The sequence below is a fragment of the Grampus griseus genome, assembly GCF_964374135.1.
Source record: "Grampus griseus genome assembly, chromosome: 1".
NCBI classification, from domain to species: Eukaryota; Metazoa; Chordata; class Mammalia; order Artiodactyla; family Delphinidae; genus Grampus; species Grampus griseus.
The window spans coordinates 183,191,955-183,213,037 of NC_139017.1; the positions used below are offsets into that span (position 1 = coordinate 183,191,955).

General features: G+C 65.1%; 3 protein-coding genes across 5 annotated transcripts; 1 reads left to right on the top strand and 2 right to left on the bottom strand.

Moving 5' to 3' along the window:
- Nucleotides 1-402: 402 nt before the first annotated feature.
- Nucleotides 403-5,609, top strand: PERM1 (PPARGC1 and ESRR induced regulator, muscle 1). 3 transcript variants are annotated; one of them, XM_082654220.1, is made up of 4 exons: nucleotides 403-515; nucleotides 1,477-3,624; nucleotides 4,183-4,308; nucleotides 4,570-5,609. In XM_082654220.1, the coding sequence occupies exons 2-4, from the start codon at nucleotides 1,617-1,619 to the stop codon at nucleotides 4,653-4,655; spliced, it is 2,220 nt and encodes a 739-aa protein (XP_082510346.1). In that variant the 5' UTR covers nucleotides 403-515; nucleotides 1,477-1,616; the 3' UTR covers nucleotides 4,656-5,609. The 3 variants fall into 3 exon arrangements, with proteins under 3 accessions (XP_082510346.1, XP_082510344.1, XP_082510345.1); XM_082654219.1 differs by adding an exon at nucleotides 921-1,122 and having other exon boundaries at nucleotides 441-515; nucleotides 4,183-5,609; XM_082654218.1 differs by having other exon boundaries at nucleotides 4,183-5,609.
- Nucleotides 5,610-5,760: 151 nt separating this feature from the next.
- On the bottom strand, nucleotides 5,761-13,117 carry PLEKHN1 (pleckstrin homology domain containing N1). Its single transcript, XM_082654296.1, has 16 exons — nucleotides 13,020-13,117; nucleotides 12,821-12,920; nucleotides 10,175-10,321; nucleotides 10,008-10,088; nucleotides 9,813-9,885; nucleotides 9,387-9,514; nucleotides 9,186-9,281; nucleotides 8,986-9,066; nucleotides 8,142-8,217; nucleotides 7,875-8,023; nucleotides 7,613-7,750; nucleotides 7,276-7,416; nucleotides 6,981-7,112; nucleotides 6,588-6,797; nucleotides 6,278-6,326; nucleotides 5,761-6,195 (listed from the first exon to the last, which is right to left on the bottom strand). The coding sequence occupies exons 1-16, from the start codon at nucleotides 13,100-13,102 to the stop codon at nucleotides 6,080-6,082; spliced, it is 1,800 nt and encodes a 599-aa protein (XP_082510422.1). The 5' UTR covers nucleotides 13,103-13,117; the 3' UTR covers nucleotides 5,761-6,079.
- Nucleotides 13,118-13,949: 832 nt separating this feature from the next.
- On the bottom strand, nucleotides 13,950-19,668 carry KLHL17 (kelch like family member 17). The gene is made up of 12 exons (XM_082654282.1): nucleotides 19,553-19,668; nucleotides 18,445-18,704; nucleotides 18,236-18,357; nucleotides 17,854-18,075; nucleotides 17,260-17,376; nucleotides 16,866-17,079; nucleotides 16,448-16,592; nucleotides 16,196-16,363; nucleotides 15,688-15,776; nucleotides 15,532-15,605; nucleotides 15,151-15,332; nucleotides 13,950-14,814 (listed from the first exon to the last, which is right to left on the bottom strand). The coding sequence occupies exons 1-12, from the start codon at nucleotides 19,663-19,665 to the stop codon at nucleotides 14,586-14,588; spliced, it is 1,935 nt and encodes a 644-aa protein (XP_082510408.1). The 5' UTR covers nucleotides 19,666-19,668; the 3' UTR covers nucleotides 13,950-14,585.
- Between the last annotated feature and the right edge of the window lie 1,415 nt (nucleotides 19,669-21,083).

A 21,083-nucleotide genomic window follows, 5' to 3' on the forward strand; every position in this document is an offset into this window, starting at 1 on the left:
TGACCTGCAGGTGGCAGCACCAGACCCCTGTTCCTGGAGAGAGAGACTGCACTGCCACCCCCCCGCCTTGGGCCCTGCTTGCAGGAGCCTAGGTCGGGAGAGGTGCTGGTCTTGGGGGGCTGCCGGCAGGTGAGGTGACAGGAGGAGTGGGGAGGGCTGAGTTTTCACAGTGGGCGGGGCCACTTGAAGAGGAAAGGGCAGCCTTCGGCCAGGACGGGCAGCAGGGTAGCCTTCAGCTTAGGAAAGGGAGGGCCTGTGGGCCTGACTGCTGGTCAGCGTTCTCTAACTGGCATCTGCCCTGACCAGGAAGGCGTCCCTCACGTAGCTGGCAGCCCCTCAAATGCCATCTATTTGTGGCCTGTACCCTGCCGCCTGGCAGGAGACATGTGACTGCGGAGCTGTGGTATTTTGGGCAATGGGGGTGGGGCCTGCGTGGCGAGCCCTGCACCATGCTGCTCTGGGACAGGCAGCTTGGATGCCCAGCTCCGCTGCCCCGGCTGGCTGTGGGGTCCCAGGTACAGTACTGTCAGCCCCTCATTCCCACCCTAAGGGGTCCCAAGGCAGACAGCCCCCACTGGGACCTCCCCTAGGACCAGAGGGGAGGACGAGGTGCAGCGGGGTCAGGAAGCCGCAGTGCCCTGGTCTCAAGGCACCTCCATCTCAGGACTTGCCTGGCCAGAGTGACCTCCCACCGCCCTGGGTCCAGTGGCAGCTGACCAAGGCCCAAAGGGCAGCCCCCTGCAGGGGGCTGAGAGGTTAGGGGGTGTCAGCCAGGTAGGGTTGCCTTAGTTCACTGAGACGCGGGGAGGGGACCTCTGCCGGCTGGGCAGATCTGGTCAGGCGCACAGACACTGAGGATGGCCCCGGGGGGGCTGGTGGGAATCAGGAGGCTCATTTCTGTTGTGGGACCTCCTGCCCAGGCAGGGGCAGAGCCAGGCTCGCCCTGATGACCCCTGAGAGGGCTCTGGCCAGCACTAGCTTGACCTTGGTAAGCTCAGAGGAAGCCCAGCAGTCTGTCCCAGCCAAGGCCGGTGGAAGGTCATCACCAAAGACTGGTCACCTGCTGGACACTGCGGCTCCTCTGAGGCATGTTGGGATAGTCCGGCGCTGACTGTCGCCCAGGTAAACTGAGCCCTGGTGGGTGGTCCTTGAAATGGGCTTTGGTATATAGAGTTGGCCTCGGTACCAACACCTCTGCAGGAAAGCTGGAGGCTGACCCAGCTGGACAGAAAATGCATAACGTTGTGGAGGAAAGCTCCTCCTGGGGATGAAAACTCAAACATGAGGAACCCTATTCTTTAGTGAACTTCACTAACCTGAATGCAGGACTGCAGCAATACGTCACTGTAACGTTATCATTTGCAGTCAGTTTGGGAGCACGGAAGGTGGGTTTCGGATGTTCTAGCTCCAGGAAGCCATCAGGTTTGAGATCAGCACAGCTTCCCTCTGGATTCTGTTTGTTCTGCTTTCTTTCAGGACGGAGATGGAGTGCTGGCCCCTGAGCCAGGGAGCAGCCAGGGGGCAGGTGGGGTGTGGGCAGTGTGTGCCGGCCAGGGCCCCGGGCCTGGGCCCATGAAGAGCCTGGTCTGTGGTTCACGTGCCTCTGCTGACCCAGAATGGAGAGCTTCCAGTGCAGCGTCCAGCTGAGCGGCCAGGACCGGGCTGAGTTTTCAGCCGCTGCCGCAGAGTGTGGCCTCCCGCGGGCCGGCCTGGCCTCTGGGCATGAGCTCTTGTCCAGTGACACTGACCAAAGGGACAGCAGTGGCAGCAGCCCCCCAGGGCCCCTGCCCCTTCCTGAGGGGCAGCTGGCTCCCAGGGGGAGTGACCGGCCTGGCTCTGAGGGGGAGAAGGTACCCGCCCGGCAGCTGGTCAGCAGGTCTTGGTGTGAGCCCGTGCTGGCCCCGGAGGCCGGTCAGCAGACGCCCAGCGTGTCCGTGCGGCCAGAAGTTCAGCCGTCCCTCAGCCCTGGTGCTGCCCCTCTGGTCCAGGGCTCATCCCTCCCGGGGCCAGTGTCTTCCAGAGGCGAGAGGGAGAGGCTTCTGCAGGGGGCAGCCCCCCGGGGTCTTGCCCCTACTCTCACGGGTGAGCCCGCTCGGAGCCCCGATTCCACCGGCTGCAGCGCTGCCCCCCAGAGGCCCCCTGGCAGCCCTGGAGCCCCGCTGCGCAGCCCCAGCCAAAAGAAGAGGCGGGCTGCAGGCACCAAGGCGGGTGGGCGCTTGGGTGACCCAGGCCCTGCTCCCACCCAGCTGGGCTCCCTACTGCTCACTGAGGCCGGGGCCGAGGACGGCCTTGGCCTGGCTGGGTCCAGGGGGAAGGGCCTCCGGGTGGGGACCACAGGGCAGACAGCAGGAGCTGGGCAGATCGAGCTGGGGCCAGAGTCTCCAGAAGCCCCTGAGCAGGGGGCCAGGCGAGGGCCAGGTGTGGATCTGTCTACATCTGTCCCTACCACTGAGCAGGGTACAGACCTAATCGGAATGACCCTCAGAACTGAGCCACGCACTACATCCACGCTTGACCTGGAGGCTTCTGCAGGTGTCACAATGGCTAAGCCAGACGTGGCTTTGTCCACACCCACCTCCGAGCCTCAGCCCGATGAGCCTCTGTCTACACCTGCCTCCGAGCCTAGACTGGATGTGGACCTGCTTGTGCCAGGTCCAGGGGTCCAGCTGGAGGTGGGTTCATCTATGCCTGTCTCGAAGGCTATTCCCCGTACAGCTCTGCCTCACCTGGTTTCTGAGGCTGGGTCTGATGTGGGTGTGTCTACACCTGCTCCCATCCCCGAGGCTGGGCCTGACGTGGCGGAGCTGGAGGTTGCCCCAGTGGCCAAGCTGGGTTTGAGCCCTATTCGGTCTCCAGAGGGGGGCCGACAGAAGCTCAGAGGGGAGCCCTCAGCAGGTGCCCCTGGACACCGCACTGGGGAGCCCCCGCTAGGCCCTATCCAAGCCCCCAAGAAGAAGAAAGTGCGGTTCTCCATGGCTGTGCCCAGCCCCGAGGAGCCAGGGTCAGGAGAGGCCTCAGGCCCAGCCTTCCCAGCCACAGCCCCCAGGGCAGCAGCTGGGGGCCGCAGGGCATCTGGAGCCTGGGACACTGTGGCAGTTGGGCCCCGGACCCCCCAGCCTCGGATCCCGAAGCACCTGCCTCCCCCTGCCCCCTCTGCCTCAGCGGGGCCTGGGCGCAGCTGCTCCTTTGCGGTGACCCTCCCAGAAGCCTATGAGTTCTTCCTTTGTGACACCATCGAGGAAGAGGATGAAGACACTGAGGAGGAAGCAGAGGCTAGCCAGGCTCTGGCCGAAGTCCAGTGGCCGGACATGTGCGAGTTCTTCTTCCAAGATGGCCAAACCCAGAGGTCGAGGCACCAGGAAGGCCACTCCCAGGCCCCACCCCTCCAGGCTGAGCCTGTGCCGGCCCCTCCACCAGGAGATCCCACACCCATCTCCATCCCCGAGGCCTACGAACACTTCCTCGGGGAGGACGTGTCAGGGGGCATGCTGGGGCCGGCTGTGCTTCTCCAGATGCAGGCCACGGAGCCCCCCAGGTCAGTCCCCTGGGACGTGGGGACCGGCACCCCACCAGGGCCCAGCCCAGCCTCAGCGAAGCAGCTTGCCCCGGCCATCAGGCAAGCAGGTGTGTGTTGCGGGGACCCCATGGCCTGTCCAGGACCTGGGTACACACTGTCCAGGGAGTTGGGCCAAGAGGGCCACTGGGGAGGGGCAAGCCAGGACCCTGGGTTGCGAGCTGGTGGGGGCCCTCAGGGATGATCTGGGCAGGAAGGACCAGCTCCTGGCCACCCCAGGACCCGGTCCAGGTGGGGCAGCCCCAGTCGAGCAGGGCTTTGGCTCCACACTGACTGTCGCCCTGTGTTCAGGCCCAGGTAACAGCAGTGCCTGCCCCCAGCCTGTAGCAGGCAGGCGTTGGGGCAGCTCCAGCTCAGGCCATGCCGCCTGCCAGAGCAGGCTCGCATTCCCCCTGGACGGTATTTTACAAACCAGGAAACTGTGCTCCAGACGTACTCACCCAAGTCAGCCTGACTCAACTATGCCACACGCTATCCTGTATCACGGGGAGGATGTGACTCAAGACAGACATGTCTCAGGACAGACATGGCCAGGAGAGACATGTCCCAGGGCAGGTGCGTCTGAGTGGGACAACGGCAGGAGCTCAGGACATGCTTCTCTTTCCTAGGGGTACTCCGGGGTCCCCTCACCTCGTTTACCTTCAGCCAGAATGACATGTGCCTGGTGTTTGTAGCCTTCGCTACCTGGGCTGTGAGAACATCAGACCTGCATGCCCCAGATGCCTGGAAAACAGGTTTGTGGGCCCGGGGGGCGGGGGTCTGGTGTCTAGAAGCCAAAGGGAGGGGCAGTGGTAGTGTCCCAGCTGCTGGGCCAGCAGGGGTGAGGGGCACGTGGGGAGGCGCAGGTGTCTCTCCTGACGGGTCTCCTGCGTTGCTGACCCACTCTCGCCCCGCTGGCCTCCTCCCATCCTTTGAGAACCCCGCCGTGTGGATGGAGGGTGGGGACCGGGCCGGAATGGAGCCGGCACTCAGGAGGTCTCGTACTTCTCCTGCAGTTCTGCTGGCCAACATCGGCACCATCTCCGCCATCCGGTACTTCCGCTGGCAGGTGGGGCGGGGCCGCCGCAGCCCCAGCTCCTAAGACCCAGGCTCCGCCCAGGAAGACGCAGGATGAGGAAATGTCCACAGGTGCTCAGGATGAGGTGCTGCCCTCAGGCCTCGCCCTTTGACCCTTGCGTTCTGCGGCGTCTAGGAAGGAGCCTGCGTCCTTGGTCCTGGCTCTCTTGGACTCCACCCGAGGGTCCAGCCAGTGGCCGAGGCCGAGGCTGTGTTCCACACTTGGGAGTGGGGAGATTCTGGAAGGCTGGGAGGGTAGGCCAAGCAGGGAGCTGGGCGTTAGTAAGGTGCCAGATTAGCAACAAAAAACACAAGGTGTCCATCGAAACTGGAGTAGTTTGAGACCTACTTATGCTAAGGAATTATTTGTGGTTTATCTGAAGCCAGAGTTAACTGGAGTCCTAATCCTATGTGGTTATCCTGTTGGAGGGAGGGGCATGATGGGGCTTCAGAGCAGCAGCGAGGCCCCAGCTGGAGATCTGGGCAGAGGGCCTTGAGGCTGGGGGCTGGCGTCCCAGGGACCCTCTGCCCTGTTTATAAGTGGGCTGGGCCGCTGGAGGCCTCTGAGGCCTCTCTAACCCCTGAACCCCAGGGGTCTGTGGTCAAGGCCTCCTCGGCTCCCGCCCGAGATGCTGAGCAGGTACCCAGAGGGGCCCTGCAGGCTGGGGGTCTGTAGGGCAGAGCCTGGAGCCCCTCCTCTGGGGAGCCCTGGAGGAGGTGCAGAGGCAGAAGGCAAGGGTATCAGGTGGAGGGACGGGACACCTGGGTTCGCCCAGAGCTGACAGGAGCCGGAGGTGACACAGGAAGGTGGACAGGGTGCGGGCAGTAGTGGAGCAAGGGGGCTGCCAGACTAGGCGCTGGGGGGGCGTCCAGCTACGAGGCAGCACATACAGGGTCCCCAGGACGCAGGAGACTCCTGCTGCTCAGGACAGAACGCGTGGACACACGGCACCAATAAAATCTCTTTCTTTCTTGTTTAGTCTCTTGCCGGTTTCTCCCGACCTTCACGCTCACACGCGCCCAGGCCACCTTCCTGCCTCCTGCTTGTGATGTCTCAGACCCTGTGCCCTCTGGCCTCACATACTCTGACTCTCGCTAACTGACCTTCTCAGCCCTCTGACCTTTACACCTGTGCCATCCCCCCCTCTCCCAGCTGAAGCCCCTACCCCGAGTCCCCTCCCTCATTCCTTCCCTGAGAGGCAGGCCGGGGTTTGGCCCCTCTGGGCGTCCAGTCACCTTGGCCAAGGTGTCCTGAGGATGAGGCCCTCCTGACCCCTCAAGAGCCCAGGGTAACTCAGGGTTCTGGAGGCCCCCTCCACCTGCTGGGGTCAGACCCTGACTCGATACTGGGTGCCTGTGGCCCCACTAAAAAGCCCCAGGTCCTGCTTCAGCCCCTCCTGCAGGGTCGATGCAGGCAGGTGGTCCCGAGAAGCAGCCTCCTGGTGGCCATCAGATCCACTGCACGAGCCCGCCTTCAGCCTCAGCTGCTCCTCGAGGCCACCGCTGGTGGGAAGGTGACAGAGCTTTGTCCCGGGCACTGTTGGAGCTCCTTGGGGGGCGGCCGTCTGGTGGGGAGGGCAGAGGTGCATGTGCTTTCAGGAAGCAACACCCAGAGCTTTCCCAGGAAAAGGCAGGGCCCTCACTCACCTGGGGGAGGTGGCGGGGGCTCGGGCGCAACTTCCCTCGCAGGAGAGACCTGGGGACCCCAACGACAAGTCTGAGGGATGGGCCCTCGGACCGGCTTGGCGGCCAGCTCAGGGACCTGCCGGACCCCACCCCCACCTTTCCTCTTGCCCCCACCCCCTTACTGCCGCTGCTCCCGTCCTTGGTCTCCGCCCATCCTCCCTTCCCCCGTTTCCGTCTCTCCTGCTCCCTCAGGGTCCCAGGAGGCCCCAGGCGGTCTCCTCTCCACCCCCCGCTGCAGAACCCCTTGCCCGGGGTGGGGGCTGCTACTCACAAGCTGAGGGGAGCCTGGGGGCCGGGACCCCCGGCCCTTGATGGACCCGCGATGCCGCTGAGAGGCTCGGGCCTGCGGGACTCCCTTCTCGGAGAGCAAGTGGGGGCCGGAGAATCCAGAGCTGGGGTCAGAGACAGGCACGGACACGGGGCCAAAGGGGAATGGGCTCGAGGGCTCAGGTCCGAGTGAGCTCTGCATCGCACTGAGGAACTGTCAGGAGAGCGTTGGTGACTGAGGCCCTGGGCTGGGACCTCCGTGCAGCTGAGGGGCCCCTGCCCCAGAAACCCCCTTAGCTTCCCGTGGCAGCCTGAGCAGATCTCAGGCTTCAGGCACCCTCTCAACCTCAGGCTGTGGCCACGTCCAGCTCTTTCTGTCACCCAGCAGGGGACTGACCTTGTCCAGGTCCTGGATGTCTGTGACCCTGCGGCGGGAAGTGGCAGGTGGTGTGTAGGGGTCAGCGTAGAGCGGGGAGTGCGGTGTCTCCAGAGAATGGTCTGGGGCCTCAGGGCCATCCTCCAGCCTCAACTACAGGCAAGAAACAGGACAGAACCGCTGGAGCTGGAAGTGTCCAAGCCCTCCCTTCTCTGTGCAAGAAGCCTCTGGGTGGCTCCAGGACCGAGGAGGCCGGGGAGATGGAGGGCGGGAGGGAGAGCCATGCCTGGAGCCGGGGTCAGCGTGCTGGGCCCACCTTGGTCAGGTCCAGGTGCAGTGGGGTGGCTGGGCCGGGCCCCTCGCCCTGGGCCTTGCTCCTGGGTGATCGGTTGCTGCCGGCCCGTCTCAGCTTTGCCTTGTGCCCACCGACGCTGGTGCAGCCAGGGCTGGCTTGCTCCTGTGGGGACCAAGGGCCTTCCAGAATGTTCCCCGGGGCCCTCTCCCACATACCCCTCTGAGACTACACAGAGCCCCTCTGGTCTGAGTCCCCTCCCCTGAAGAACTAGGGCCCTACTTGCAGTGGTGTCCCCAACACAAACTCGCCGCAGTGTCCCCCGCCCCCTTCCTCTGCCCGTTTCCCCCCAGATACTCACTGGTGCGGGCCGGGCAGGGCAGCCTCCAGTGGACTCAGGCGTGGAGTGGCTGGTATGGTTGGAGGCGTGTGCTGGGCACCCCGAGTCCCAGCTGGTCCGTCCGTCAGAGGAGAGTGAGCCTCGGCCACTGCCCACAGCCTGGGCAGCCGGCGGTGGGTAAGGGTGAGCCGGATGGCAGGGCCCCTCCCCCCACCGCCCCGGGCCCAGGCCCACCCTCCTGTTTCACCGCTGCCCAGCGGCACCTCCCCTGCTGACTCCTCACCTGTGGGGGCACCCGCAGCCCCGGGAAGCTCTCGGGGCCGGGCAGTGGGGAGGTCCTGTCCCCGCGGCAGGCCGACTGCAGGCAGAGCAGCCAGTGGCCATAATCCTCGTAGCTGGCGCACACCACACGGATGGTGTTGATGAGACGGCCTGGCACACAGATGCCATGAGGGGGCCTGGCGGGCAGGGTGCCCCCTGCAAAGCCCCGGTGCAGAGCTGGGTGCGCGCTAGGCTCACACCCTCTCTCCCAGGCCTGGCCTCTGCCCACCTTCGATCAGGAAAGAGCGGATCTGTTTCTCCGTCTCGTTCAGGTTGATGTGGATGGCGCTGAGCGGGAGCTCCCCCTGCGGGGCATCCATGGGGGACGAGGCCTTAGTTAGGGGGAGCAACCCTTGTGCCCACTGCCCCGTCTTGTCCTCCCGAGCTGGGTGGGCACTCGGACGCCGGGCAGAGGGCAAGGCAGGTCCAAGGCCGACACCCCGTGGGAGGCCAGGCACTCCCCATCTGTCCTTGGGGGGTGCCTTCACCCCCGGTCTCCAGGTGGGGCCTTCGCCAGCCAGTGGCCGACACAGGACTGGTCGGGGACTGGTCCCCTGGGCCACCCGCTAAGATGGGGGTGGGTGGGAAGGGATTACGAGAAAGCCCTCTGTGTGTTTCTCAGTGACTGAAAGCCATGATCACCCCCAGAGTAGAATGTAGTACCCTGATGCACATGACACTCGCTCTGGCCCCGAAGGCCCTTCACACCCACGCCCGGGCCCACACGTGCACACGCACACGCATAGGCCTCAGGCACCAGGAAGATGCCTGCTCAGAGGTATAGGCCCCTTTTAGGGGCACTAGGGGCCCCCACACCACCCACCCCAGGTGATGGGTCTGCTGGTGCCTGAGGACCCTCTAGGATGACACGGGATGCTGAGGCAGGGCACCCACCTTCCTTGCCCACGTCAGGCTAAGACCAGACTGACCAGGGCAGCGGGCTGGGTGGGTGGGGCCAGTGCTATCTGTCCCAACAGGCCCCGAAATACAGGTTCCTCCTGAGCTGCTGCCCCCTCCCACCCCCACGCAGAGGGTGCGTCCCTGGGGCGGGTCCACAGTGGGGAGGGACCCACCTTAAAGCAAAGCCCATCTGCTTCCTCGGAGAATATGGCCAGGGAGGTCGGGTACAGGACCAGGAGCCGGTCCCACTGCTCCTGTGAGGGGCCACAGAGCAGAGTAGGGGCTCCACCGGCACACACCCAGGGCCCCCACCTGCCGCCTGCACCCCTCCCCCACCTCCTCCACCTCCTCCACCTCTGCGCCCCCCACCCACCTGTGAGGGCAGATGCTGCAGCTTGACCCTCGAGGCGCAGATGGCGGTGCCCACCACCTGGAGCCCTGATGCCGTCCGCAGCGGGGTCAGCCTGCGCTGCAGAGTCCAGGGGAGCTCGTTCTCAGGGGGGCCCTGGGAGAGGGGGTTCAAGGGCAGGAGGAGAGTGGGGATGGAAAGGGGCGTGGGGTTCCCAGCACTGACCTGCGGCGGTGCTGGGTGGCGGCGCGGCACCCCTCCCACGAGGGCTATCTGCTTCTCCAGGTGGTAGAGCCAGCGGTCCAGCTCGGCCTGGCTGGGGCAGAGCACGAGAAGGGGGGCGGGCAGCGGGCCTGCGGGAGAGGGGCAGAGTAGGCTAGGCCAGCGGCCACAAGAAAGGCTCCTCAAGGGTTGGGGGGAGCCACTGATGACCACACGCACAGCTCTGGAGGCCCCCGACCCACTGCCCTCCGCCCCAGCCCGGCAGACGCATGTGTGCCCATCGGAGGAAAGGCCAGGACCCCTCAACGTGCTCCGAGCCCCGCCCGGGTCCTGGGGCCGGTCGACGGCCAGGTTCACTGAGCAGCCTTAGTGCTCTCGCCCTCCTGGGGGCCAGGTCAGCACAGGCAGCACCCCCGTGCCCCTGCGCACCTGTGATCTGGAAGGCATGCTCTCTGGATCCCTCGAGCGGGCAGACACTCAGCTCCATCAGTGGTAACAGCCCCTGCCAGAGCACAGCGGGAGGGAAGGGCTGGGGGACTGGGCCCAGCAGGACTGGGCCGCGTGCCCCCCAAGGGGCTGCTCTCTCCCTCTCCCCCAGCTCCTCCGCTGCCCATGTCCCCTCACCTGGAAAATGAGTCCTTCGGAACCATGGGCCTGGAAGTAGAGGTGGGAGGGGAAGAGCTCCAGGTAGCAATCGCTGATGTCCTGGGGGAGAGTGGGGCCAGGGTCTGAGGGCTGGGGGCAGGCCCCGGGGTGGCCCTCAAGCATGCCCCTCCCGGCCCGGCCCCCACCTGGCTGTGCTGGAAACGCAGCTGGACCTTGGTGTAGTGCACAACCGTGCCCAGGCTCCTCACGGGCGCCCTCCGCTGCCCTGCCTTGAACACACTCAGGAAAGGCTGCTCCAGGTTTTCTTGCTGGCTCTCCAGGCTCGGGATGCTCTGGGGTGGGGGCAGAGCTCAGGCGAGGGGGCCTGATCAGCGGCCAGCAGCCCTGGCCCCCAGTCTCACAATACACAGGTTAAGAAGGCGCACGCAGCATCACACGTGTGTACAGAACCCTGTCCACACTCACAGCCTCTTCACATGCAAACAACGCAGCACACACACACAGACACACACACACACACACACACACACACGCACACGCACACACACACACAGCCTCCATGCTGGTCACAGAACTCTGTGCGCTAGTCTTGGAGTCGTCGAGGTTTCAGTTCAACGCAGATACAACCTTAGCTTCGTTATTTCCTAACCGTGTTCCCTCATTTTGGTTATTCAACCTCCCAAGACTTGTTGGTCAGAAGGGTTTTCAGGTGTCCAGGTGAGACGATACTCGAATCCCTCCCACACCTCAGGGTTGGCTACTAACATTTTAAAACTTGGTTCTACCAAGAAAGACGGGGGCTGATTTGTAGTATTTGCCAATTTCCCTGGTGTAAGTACTCCCGTCACAGCCCATTTCAAGCCACCAGCACACTGCCACCCGCGCCCAATCTCCCTCTCAGCGGAGGCCAAGGTCCTGACAATGACCAAGCGGTCCTCTCCCCTCACATCAGGCACGTGCCTGTCTCAGGAGCTCGGCCTTGCTGCCCCCTCTGCCTGGACCACTCAGCTCGGACCACTCAGCCCAGCCCCTTCTCACCCCATCCAGAGCCTGGCTCAGACCCCCTTCTCTGTGAGCCCCTGTCCGGGTGCCCTTCCAACATTTTAGCCTCACTGACCCCCGCGCATTGGTCCTCCTGTACGTTTCTGCTCAGCGCTGGCCATGTGTGGCTTACTCTGTCTTTTACTTCTTTGTTTTATCACCTGGCTCGGTCATGGGGTGAGAACGGTACGAGAATGGGGCCCGTTGCTGGGCCAGGGCCTAGGACGGGCCTGGAGTGTGCTGGGGGCTCCATGTCTGTCTGCTGAAGACAGGGAGGGTGAGCGCCCACCAACAGCTGACCCTGGCACACAGAGACTCCTCTATAAACAGGGGCTTGACTGTCAGAATGGAGTCAGATTGGGACGGGCGCCGACCTGGGGCTGGAGGGGCTGAGGTCTGGGATCAGGGCGTGCTGGGGAGCTGGCAGGGGCTGCTGCGCCCTGACCAAGCTGAGGCACCCCTTGGGCAAGCCCAGGAATGTGAACAGACAGACTCACAGCGTGCTGGCGTCCCTGCCTTTGGGTGGGGCCTCCTGCACCCACACCCAGTGCGGGGAATGATGCCGGACGGGACCCATGCAAAACAGGCCACAGCGCAGGAAGGGCCACGCAGCTGGCCCTGTGGCCTGGGCTCAGCCCTGGGGCCGTGGCTGGGCAGGCTCTCGTGTGGGTGTAGAACCCACACCCGGGCAGGGCTCGCGGAGCGCTGGCTCCTCCCCCGGCCCCACTCCCAGAGGTTCAGCAAGCCGGGTCCCCTCTCCAGCTGCCATGTCCCGGCCCAGGCGGGGCCTGGACAGAGGGAGCTGTGGTGTGAGATGCGGCCACACAGAGGGATGCCGCCTGGGACTTGTCGGAAGTGCTCTGTCCACTTCTCTGAGGCAGCCTGGTCTCTGAAGCCAGCACTTGGCCACAGGGAGCCCAGGACACCCCAGGGAGGAGGAGAGGGGACAGCCCGACGGGGACACTTGGGAAGCTGGCTTGGGAGCCCACACCAGCTGTTGTGAGGACCGAGGGGCGCAGGGCAGCTGTGTCTGGGGCAAGGACCTGGGGGGTCACTTCCCTCACACCCCAGGCCCTCTGCACACAGCAGAGCCTTGCCCCGCCCCTTGCCATGCTGGGTTAAAGGGCGGGTGTCTCTCCCCCTCGGCCAGCTGGGCAGGGGCTTGGGGGTGGCGTTCAGCTCGGGGTGGCCTGCCGTGCGCTTGGGAGCCATGTCCCTGTGGCAGGGCCTGGGGGCGGGGCGCAGGGGCTGCTGTGGGATGAGGCAGCGGTGGACACTGAAGGGACACCCCTTGGAGAAACCGGGGCCGAGGGTAGGGGGGAGGCCGGCTCACTGTGCACCCGAAGCCCCTAACTCTCGGAGTGACAGGGGGGCGTGGCGGTTCATGGCCCTGTCACCAGCCTGACACCCGTGCCCACACGGCAGCAGCCAAGACACGCGTGCTCGTCCAGCTCCAACGTGCCCAGACACGCCGTCCTGGGCCCGGGCCCGGGGCGGGGGGCGGACACCAGGGCCCCCAGGCAGGGCTGGCACGTGGCGAGGCGTGGAGTCCCCGCCCCACCGCCCCACTGACTCAGGGCCGGGCCTCAGTTTCACTCTGCTCAGACTTTCGGCCGATGAGCTTCCCAGGGCAGGGCTGCACCTACTTCCTCCCTGTGCCGTGGACTTGACTCCCCTGGTCCGACGGGGAAGACCCCGGGCCCAGCACAGGCAGGACACACACGCGCGGTCACACGCAGACCACCACTGCCACGCCCCCTCGAGCCAGGGCTCACTGGCCGGCTGCTCACCGTTCCAGGGATGAAGCGGAAGATCTTGTCGGCAGTGGTGTCCCCATCCGGACTGGCCTCGGTGCCAAACAGGCCGACCAGCTTCCGGGCGCCGTCCTCTCTGGGAACAAGGGAAGGGGTGCTCACAGCCTGGCCCCCGAGGCAGATTGAGGGAGATCCTGTGACCGAGTGGCCGCGGCTGTACCCGGCCCCGCCTCACCTATTTCCCTTCAGCGAGGGCTTTCTGGAAAAGGAGGCTCGGAGCCTCCTAGGGGCCTGAGGGACACAGTGGCTGTTCCCCATGGGCAGCGGTGGCAGCCGGCCCGAGTAGAGCAGGTCGACAGGTCTGGGTCCCTCTGTCCCGAGCCTCCTGCCCCACCTCCTGGGGCGGGGCTCTGGGGCAGCCTGCCCTGTACCCAAGGGCCGGGGAGGCGGAGCCTTTCTGGGAGGGACCTGGCCCCCACCTGAGGCTGAGCTGAGCCTTTCAGTTCCCTGCCCGGGGTCCTCCACACACGCCAGCCAGCGGGGGGCAGGGAAGGCTCCCCTCCTCTCACCGCCCAGTGAAGAGTCCCCAGTCTGTACAGGAGGGGGCCCACAGGCCAGACTGTGATTGCATCAGACTGGGGGTGCCTAGAGCTGGAGCTCCGTGAGCCCAGGCATCCCCTTCCAGACCTCCCCACCGTGTGAGCACACATCCTGTTTCCACCGAAATGCCTGTTGCTGAGTCACCAGTGACTGCAGGGGGCTGTGTGCTGACTCTCAGCTGTTGAAGCAGGAATTTGCAACTGGGTCAGGGGAAGCCAGGACCCTCCCGCAGCCTCCTCTCTTGCCTCAGTCCAATCCTCACCCCAGATCAAGGTCAGGGTCCCCAAGGCTTAACCAGAATCCAGGAGGGAGGTCATGACCCTCCCAGGTGCGCCTGGGACAGCCATGGTGAGGGGGAATGCCACGCATAGCCAGGAGTTAACACACCGGCCACCACAGCCCTGCCCCTGGATGTGATGGTGCGGCCTCCAAGCCCCCAGGTGCCAACACAGCATCTCGGCCCAGCCGCATAGCCACCCCAGGCCCTCCTGGTCACCCCAGGCGGGACCCTGGAAGACAGAGATGGACACTCAGCCACAGGCCCGCAGAGCCCAGGAAATGTGTTTATTGTTCAAGGGGCTCATATTGCTGTATGCGGCCTGCGGTGCACGTGTGCCCAGCTCAGTGCAGGATCCAGAAATGACACCACAGCCACGGGAAGGAAGCCCGATTCGTGCCCGCCCCCGCCGGGAGTGTGCCTGGCTGGGCGAAGCAAGGAGGTGTGCACAGCTCAGGCTGGGGGTCTGCACCTGCTCAGAAAGTCCCCCCCCATAAGTGCTCTGCATCACCCCTCGGTCCCTCCAGGTCTAGAGAGTCCAAGTTGGCCCCTTACCCACGGGCAACGCCAGTGTCCACCCTGTCGCTCCCCAGTGCCCCTAGCACGGTGGGAGGACACCCAGGAGGGCAGCCTGGTCCCAGAGACAGGACACTTTAAAAGTAAACGGAGAGACTGGCAGCTGCAGCCTGCTCACCACCAGTCAATAAATAAACGAGTGAATAGATAAACGGCACACACAAACAAACACCGAGGAAGGAACACAGAAAGCCGCGGCCTAGACGCGCGGAGACTGGACAGACGGCCCCGGACGTTCCTGGTGGGGGCCGAGCCCCGCCCCACGCGCAGGGGAGGCAGGCGCTGGGCCCAGGGGGCTTAAGGCACGTGGGAGGCCGCGGGCGGGTCTCTGCGCAGCCGCACCACGGGTCAGAGGCTGGTGGACGACACGGACAGCGTGGGCGAAGAGGGCGGCGGGAAGTTGAGCAGCTCGAGCACTGCCACGCCCACGCTGCTGCGCCGCGTGAACATGCAGGACGCGGCCACCCACTTGTTGGTCCTCGGGTTGTACTTCTCAATGGAGTTGAGGCTGGAACTGCCATCGTTGCCCCCTACGGCGTACAGCCAGCCATCCATGGACACCAGGTCGTGTGTGCTCCTGCCGGCAGGGCGGACAGGGAGAGGTAAGGGGCGAGGCTGGGGGTGAGGAGGGCGCAGGGCCGGGTCTGGGGCGGTAGACAGGAGGAGCCTCAGGGGGCGGGGCCTTGGGAGGTATCATGGGGGCGGGACGGATGGGAGGGGGAAATGAGCCGGTGAGGCGGGGCCTTGGCATGATGGGGGCGGAGCCTTGGAGCAGTGGGGGCGGGGCCCTGGAGGGAGAGACCTGGGAAGGAGGTGGGGGCACACGCCGCGCAGGGGTGAGAGCCTGGGACACATCTGTCGGGGTCGGGGGTGCAGACCGCTGTGGTGGTGACAGGTGTGGGGGCCAGCACACCTTCGGATGTTCATGGGCGCCACACTCTCCCAGGCACCCGCCTTGGGGCTGTATCTCTCCACAGAGTTGAGGCAGCTGGTGCCGTCATTGCCACCAGCCACGTAGAGGGCCCCCTCCAGCACCGCCACACCCGCGGAGCTGCGCCGGCTCAGCATGGAGGCCACGGGCGTCCAGGAGCTCACCTGCGGTGGAGGGACGGGCTGGGGGCAGACCCACTACCAGCCTCCCTCCGTCTCCACGTGCAGGACTCTAGTCCAGGGTGGGATGTCTGTGGGACAGGGTGGACGTAAAGGGATGACCCTCCGGGGGATGGGGGTGGCCAGAGAGTGATGGCCCGAAGTAGCTCTGGGGAGGGGAATGTGTGATTGGGGTGTTTCGCACCTGGGGCTCATACTTCTCCACGGTGGCCAGGTGTGACGAGCTGTCATAACCGCCCACGGCATACAGGTTCCCATCTGCAGAGAGTCAACACACCCATGGTGCACCTGCTGTGTGCGGGGGTCCCTGGGGTGGGAGCTATGCAAAGCAGTCACCCACCGAGCATGGCCACGCGCACATATCGCCTCCGGGTGCTCATGGCGGCGATCGACGTCCATGTTCCCGTCAGGGGGTCGTAGCGCTCGGCACTGTAGACACCAGGACGGCTGCTGACCTTGAGCAGTGGCAGAAAGGCAGTCCCGGCCCCACGACCTGCCCTCCCCCGAGGAATGACTAAAATTCTGTGCTAGGCAGTCACGGAGGCTGACCCCAGAGTCCCACTGGAGCAGGAAGCAGGGCCTGCTGGGTGGACACAGGCCACAGGCTACCTGGATAATGCTGGGCGAGTGTCCACCTGGGCCCAGCCCCTGGCCTGGTGGGAAGGATGCCAGAGAGGAAAGAAGGGGCCACTGGGCTAGCCCAGATGAAGAGGCACAGGGGACCCTGGTGACCTGACTCAGGCAGGGTCCCCCTTGGTTCCCCTCAGGCAGGACCTCTGCGGTCCTGGTGCAGCCACACCTGCTAAGCCAACCCTGAAAGGCCACCCGGCCCTGACCCCAGCCACTACCTGTTGAGGCAAGAGGCCCCATCGTAGCCACCGGCTGCATACAGGAGCCCGTGCAGGGCAGCCACACCCAGGCAGCTGCGCCTTGTGCCCATGGACACCTCAGGCTGCCAGGTGTTGGTCACAGGGTCGTAGGACTCTACGGTGGCCAGGTCTGAAGTCCCATCGTAACTAGGGGAGGGGTTCGCTGCCGGTCAGCGTTGGCCCAGTGGGCACATGCCAAGCCCCTGACCCGAGCCCAGCCCCCACTCTTACCCGCCCACAGCATACAGCCGGTTCCCGACTGCCGCCACGCCCACCCGGGCCCGGCGCGCGGACATCGAGGCCACCACATGCCAGCGGTCAGCGCGTGTGTCGTACGCTTCACAGTCGCCGTGGATGGCGAACAGGCTGCCACCACCTAGGCAGGGGGAGGTGATGGGGCAGGACAAGGGGCCAGGGACACAGTGGGCTAGGAGGCTCTAGCACAGCCCGAGGCTGAGGGCCTGGAGGCTCCAAGGGCAAGTGGGGCCAGTGACTGGTGAGCAGGTCACACCGCGGTGGATGGAAGAGCAGGTGTGGGGTGAGCGCAGGGTGGCCTCGGCACGGGGTGGGGGGGCTTGTGCTGGGCTTGTGGGTAGGGACACAGGGCGTAGGGCAGGGATGGGGGACCGGACGGGACGGGTGGGCGTACCCACAGCGAAGAGCACAGGGCCAGCGCCCTCACAGCGCCGGGGCCGGGTGCGGCTGCTGCCCAGGACGCCCCTCTGCTCGGGCAGCAGGTGGAACTTGAGGGCCTCAATGAGTAGGTCCTTGCAGTCTGGGTGGTGCCGCACCAGGCTCTCGGCGTCCACGTGGCCCAGCAGGAAGTCCCGGCTCAGCAGGGGCAGGCGTACACACTTCATCAGCTGGGGTGTGGTAGCACGCCTGCTATGGTCGGGCCTGCTCATGTGTCCTGGACCCTCCTCAAGACACATGCCTGCATCACCCCTGTGGGATCTCTGGACACAGAAGGGCCCAGGCACGCCTGATCCTCAGTCACTGCATCCCCTCCCACGCACCGCAGGCCCCCCAGCGCCTGGCCTCACCCGAGGAACGTGCTGCCTCCGGGTATCCACGTCGTGCTTGACCCAACTCAGGACGGCACGGTAGACGTCCTCCTCTGAAGGCACGTTCAGGCTGTCGCTAGAAACCAGTTCCAGCACCTGGGGGTGGGGACCCTCAGACCTGAGATCTGGGGAGGGGCTTGGGGACCCATGGAGCCCTGAAGGTGCCTGGGAGGGAGAGTCCAAGGGGGCCCAGTGTTCCTATGAGGAAGACCCAAGCAGGGTCAGGAGTCACAGACCCAGTTCCCAGGGGCCTAGCTCCAGAGCAGTCCTGGGAGTACGGAACCAGGCAGGGGAGACTGTGGGCAGGTGTGTAATCAGCAGAGGAGAGTGTCAGGTATCAATGGTGATAGCTTGTGTGGGGTTAGAAAATGGGGGTGGGGGGTTCCCAGGGGATGGCTGGCGGGGTTGGAACGTCAGTCAGAGACTGGAGATAAAGACTAAGGGGCAAAAGACCAGGTCTTATGGGCCCAGATGATGGGGGCCGGGGGGCCAAGGCTGGTACTGGGGTCTGGCAATTGGGTCAGGGTTGGGGTCCGAGTCAAGGTCCAGGCTGTGCTCCAGCTGCCACGTTACCTGCTTCAGCGGCAACAGCATGAACTCCTCAGTCTTGGCCACGTCCACGAAGTGCTGCAGCACGTACCTGTGTGCCGCCTTGAGCAGGTCACTGCACGAGTGTGTGTCGGCGAAGCCCCGGATGCCCAGACAGTTGGAGGGGTCGAGCTGACTCAGCAGGAACTTGCAGCAGGCATCACGGACCCCATTCAGCTGCAGAAGGCTGGCGGCCGGGAGCAGAGTCTATGGGGCAAGGTGGGAGAGAGGGCCAGGGGAGCAGGGACAGAGAAATGGACGTGAGGACTGAAGGGGTGGCAGCAGTACAGGGGATGCTGGGGGCGTGGGGAGAGCAGAGGCACAAGCACGGTAGCGGTACAGGACATGAGAGGTGAGGCAACCTCACCTGCACGTTGCCTTCCCCCACCACGATCTCGGCCGTGTACGCAAACTGCACCAGCTGGTCCAAGGCCTGAGGGTCGATATCGTGCAGCGTCACATGCGTCTGACGGCTCTCACTCATCTCATCTGTGGGGACAGCAGGTCAGGCTGGTCCCCACCTTGGAAGAGCTGCAGAGTTCCCCAAGTGCCCGGACCCGATGGGGCAGTACTTGCTTGTGAACATGGCGTGGAAGTAGGGGCTGCAGGAGGCCAGCACCACCTTGTGTGCCCGGATCTCCTTAGCAGCCACGTGCAAGACGATGTCACACAGGAGCCCGCGCTGCCGCATGCGGCTCATGGCCACGAAGGCATCGTGGTAGTGCCGCTTGGAGTTGTGGGATACGGTGTGGCCCTCGCGGCTCAGCAGCTGCACTGCACCCTCCATGGGGCCCGTGGGCCGGGCCTGCCGGGGCCGGGCACGCTCTGCCTCGGGGCTGTAGGTGGGCAGTGCCTGGTCACGGTGTGCTCTGCAGGGAGCTGCTCACCCACCCCTGAGACCCTGGGCAGGGCCTGGGCACCCAGGAGGCCACCCGCCCCCAGCAGCCCGAACCAGGTTTCCATCAAGGACCCACTCCCCTCGGGACCTCCCCTGCTCTCCAGGCGCTACCGCACTCTGCTCCCTCGCATCCAGGGAGCCCAACTAGACTCTGCTCCAACTTGCTACCAGAGTGAGGTCGGATCCCACGGCAGACCCCGGTCCGTCATTGAACCTGTACATCTTCCTCTGCCGCGACCCCTGCTCAAATCAAGCACCACACTTCCCTCCGCCCGGGGGCCTCCGTGAAGAACCCGGCTCTCTAGACCCTCCTCGCGACTAGGCTCTCTGTCCATCGCTGGCAACCCTTCCCGTGCCCCCATCAGAGTCCGGTGTTCTCGGCACGGGCAGGGCATGAGGGAAGTGCACGAGGTGAAACCGGTCCGTACTGACCGGTGGCTCTGAAGCAGACCCCTACACCGACCAGCAAGTGTGACCTCTCTTGACCGCCAACCCCCCATCATTCAGACAGGCCGCCCGAGTCTTTGAACGGCGCAGCCGGAATTCAAGGGCGGTGGGAGGGGACAGAGCCTCCGGGAGCAGACTCCTCGGGACGCCCTGCCCCGCGCCGAATGTGTGCGCGGGTAACGCAGGGGACCTGGACCCTCCGCGGTAGGGCCGAGCCTGCGGGGCACGAGGTCGCCCCCTCCCGGCAGCCTGCCAGGGTCGGCGCGCCCCTCCCTCCCTCCTTCCCCCCTCCTCCTCGGCCCTGGCCAGTCACGGTCCCCAGGCCCCCGGCCCACTCACGCTGCCGGCTGCGGCGGCGGCGGCGGCGGCGGCGGCGCCTCGGGCGCGGGCCCCGGGCTGCCGTGCTCTGGACTTTGCGTCCTGCCGGCCGGGCGCTCGCTGCGCGGCTGCATGGGTTCGGCCGCCGGCCCGCCGCCGATCCGCGGAGGACGCTCGGACAAGCGGACGCCGAACGGCTGGAGGGCTGCTCGGCGGTGGCGGCAGGCTCTGCGTTCCTCGCTCCCGCCGCTTGCCCGCAGCCGCTGTTTCTCGGCGCCGCCCGCTCCGCCTTCCGCGCTCCCCCGAGGTTTCGGGGGCGCCGCGTAGCGCGCGAATCCTCCCAATGTTTCGGCGCTCCGCCCGCCTCCTCCTCCAGGAAGCCCCCCGGGCCCCGCCCGCCGCCTATCCCCAAGAAACCTCCTGGACCTTCCGCCCGCCTCAACTCGTTCAAGAAGCACCCCTCTCCCCTTTCGGGGCCCCGCATCTCCTGGGGGGCCGAATGGCCCCACGTGATGTCCCTGGGACCTGAGCCAGCCGGGGGCCGCGTCTGCCCTCCTCTCTCCAACCCCACGCAGGCCACTTTGCCGTCTGGCCTTGATCTGGACGCTGGCTGCAGAGCGGGAGGGGGGTGGGGTGCACGCCCTGGGCGCTGTGGGGTCCCCTGTCTTGGGATCTGGCTGTCCAGGCCGGCGGACCTCCACCATTAGGACGAGTGGGGGGAGGGGAGGGCATAGGTTGGCTTCCCCACCTCCTTCCTTCCCCAAGGCAACCTTCCAGCCTCCGGGCCTTTGCACCTGCAGGCTGTTCCACAGATAGGGCAGAGCAAAAGTGGCTGTCCCCGCCGGGGCCGGCCTGGGTACTTAGGCAGATGTGTTCGTAGCTGAATTCCCAGTAGAGGACTCGCTGGACTGAAATATCAGCCATCCTCTTTCAGGGAGATTTGGCCAACCTGGTTTCAGTAACAGTGCTCGGGTCTGTCCGCTGTCTCACCCCTCTGGCTCCCCCAGCGCAGGTGCTATGGGGCTGTCCAGTGAAGTGGAAACGGCTCTCATCGTTCTGATCCTCATCAGAGTGTCATTTATCAATTCCCAAACAGCTCATCTATAGCATCACCATTTCTATTTTCGTCTGTTTTTTCTACTAAAGATTGTTGGCTTTTTATTATTGATTTCTAAGAGCTCTTTGTATAGAAGTTCTCTCTGACACGTTTCCCCCCATGCATTTTTTCCGTGGTCAATGCATTGACATCCTCACAGGCACGTGTTCACGGAACCCATGGAGGGGGCGGGGGTGTGTGTGCTGTGGGCTGGGCTGGGCGACGGTGACCCGGCCCGGCCCGGCCCTCCCCCAGGTCGGTGTCGTTACTAGTGCCTGTTTTGGTAAACGTCACAGATTTGTGAGCGGAATGGCGGGATTCCGCCCTACGCAGTCCTGCCGGGTGCTGGAGCTCCGCAGTCTGTCCCTCAGCGGAAACGAGCGGGAGCCGTGACTGAACCAGGCCTGCGCAGGGAGCTTTCATCCCGCGTGCCACCCTGGGAGGCCGAGCGCCTCC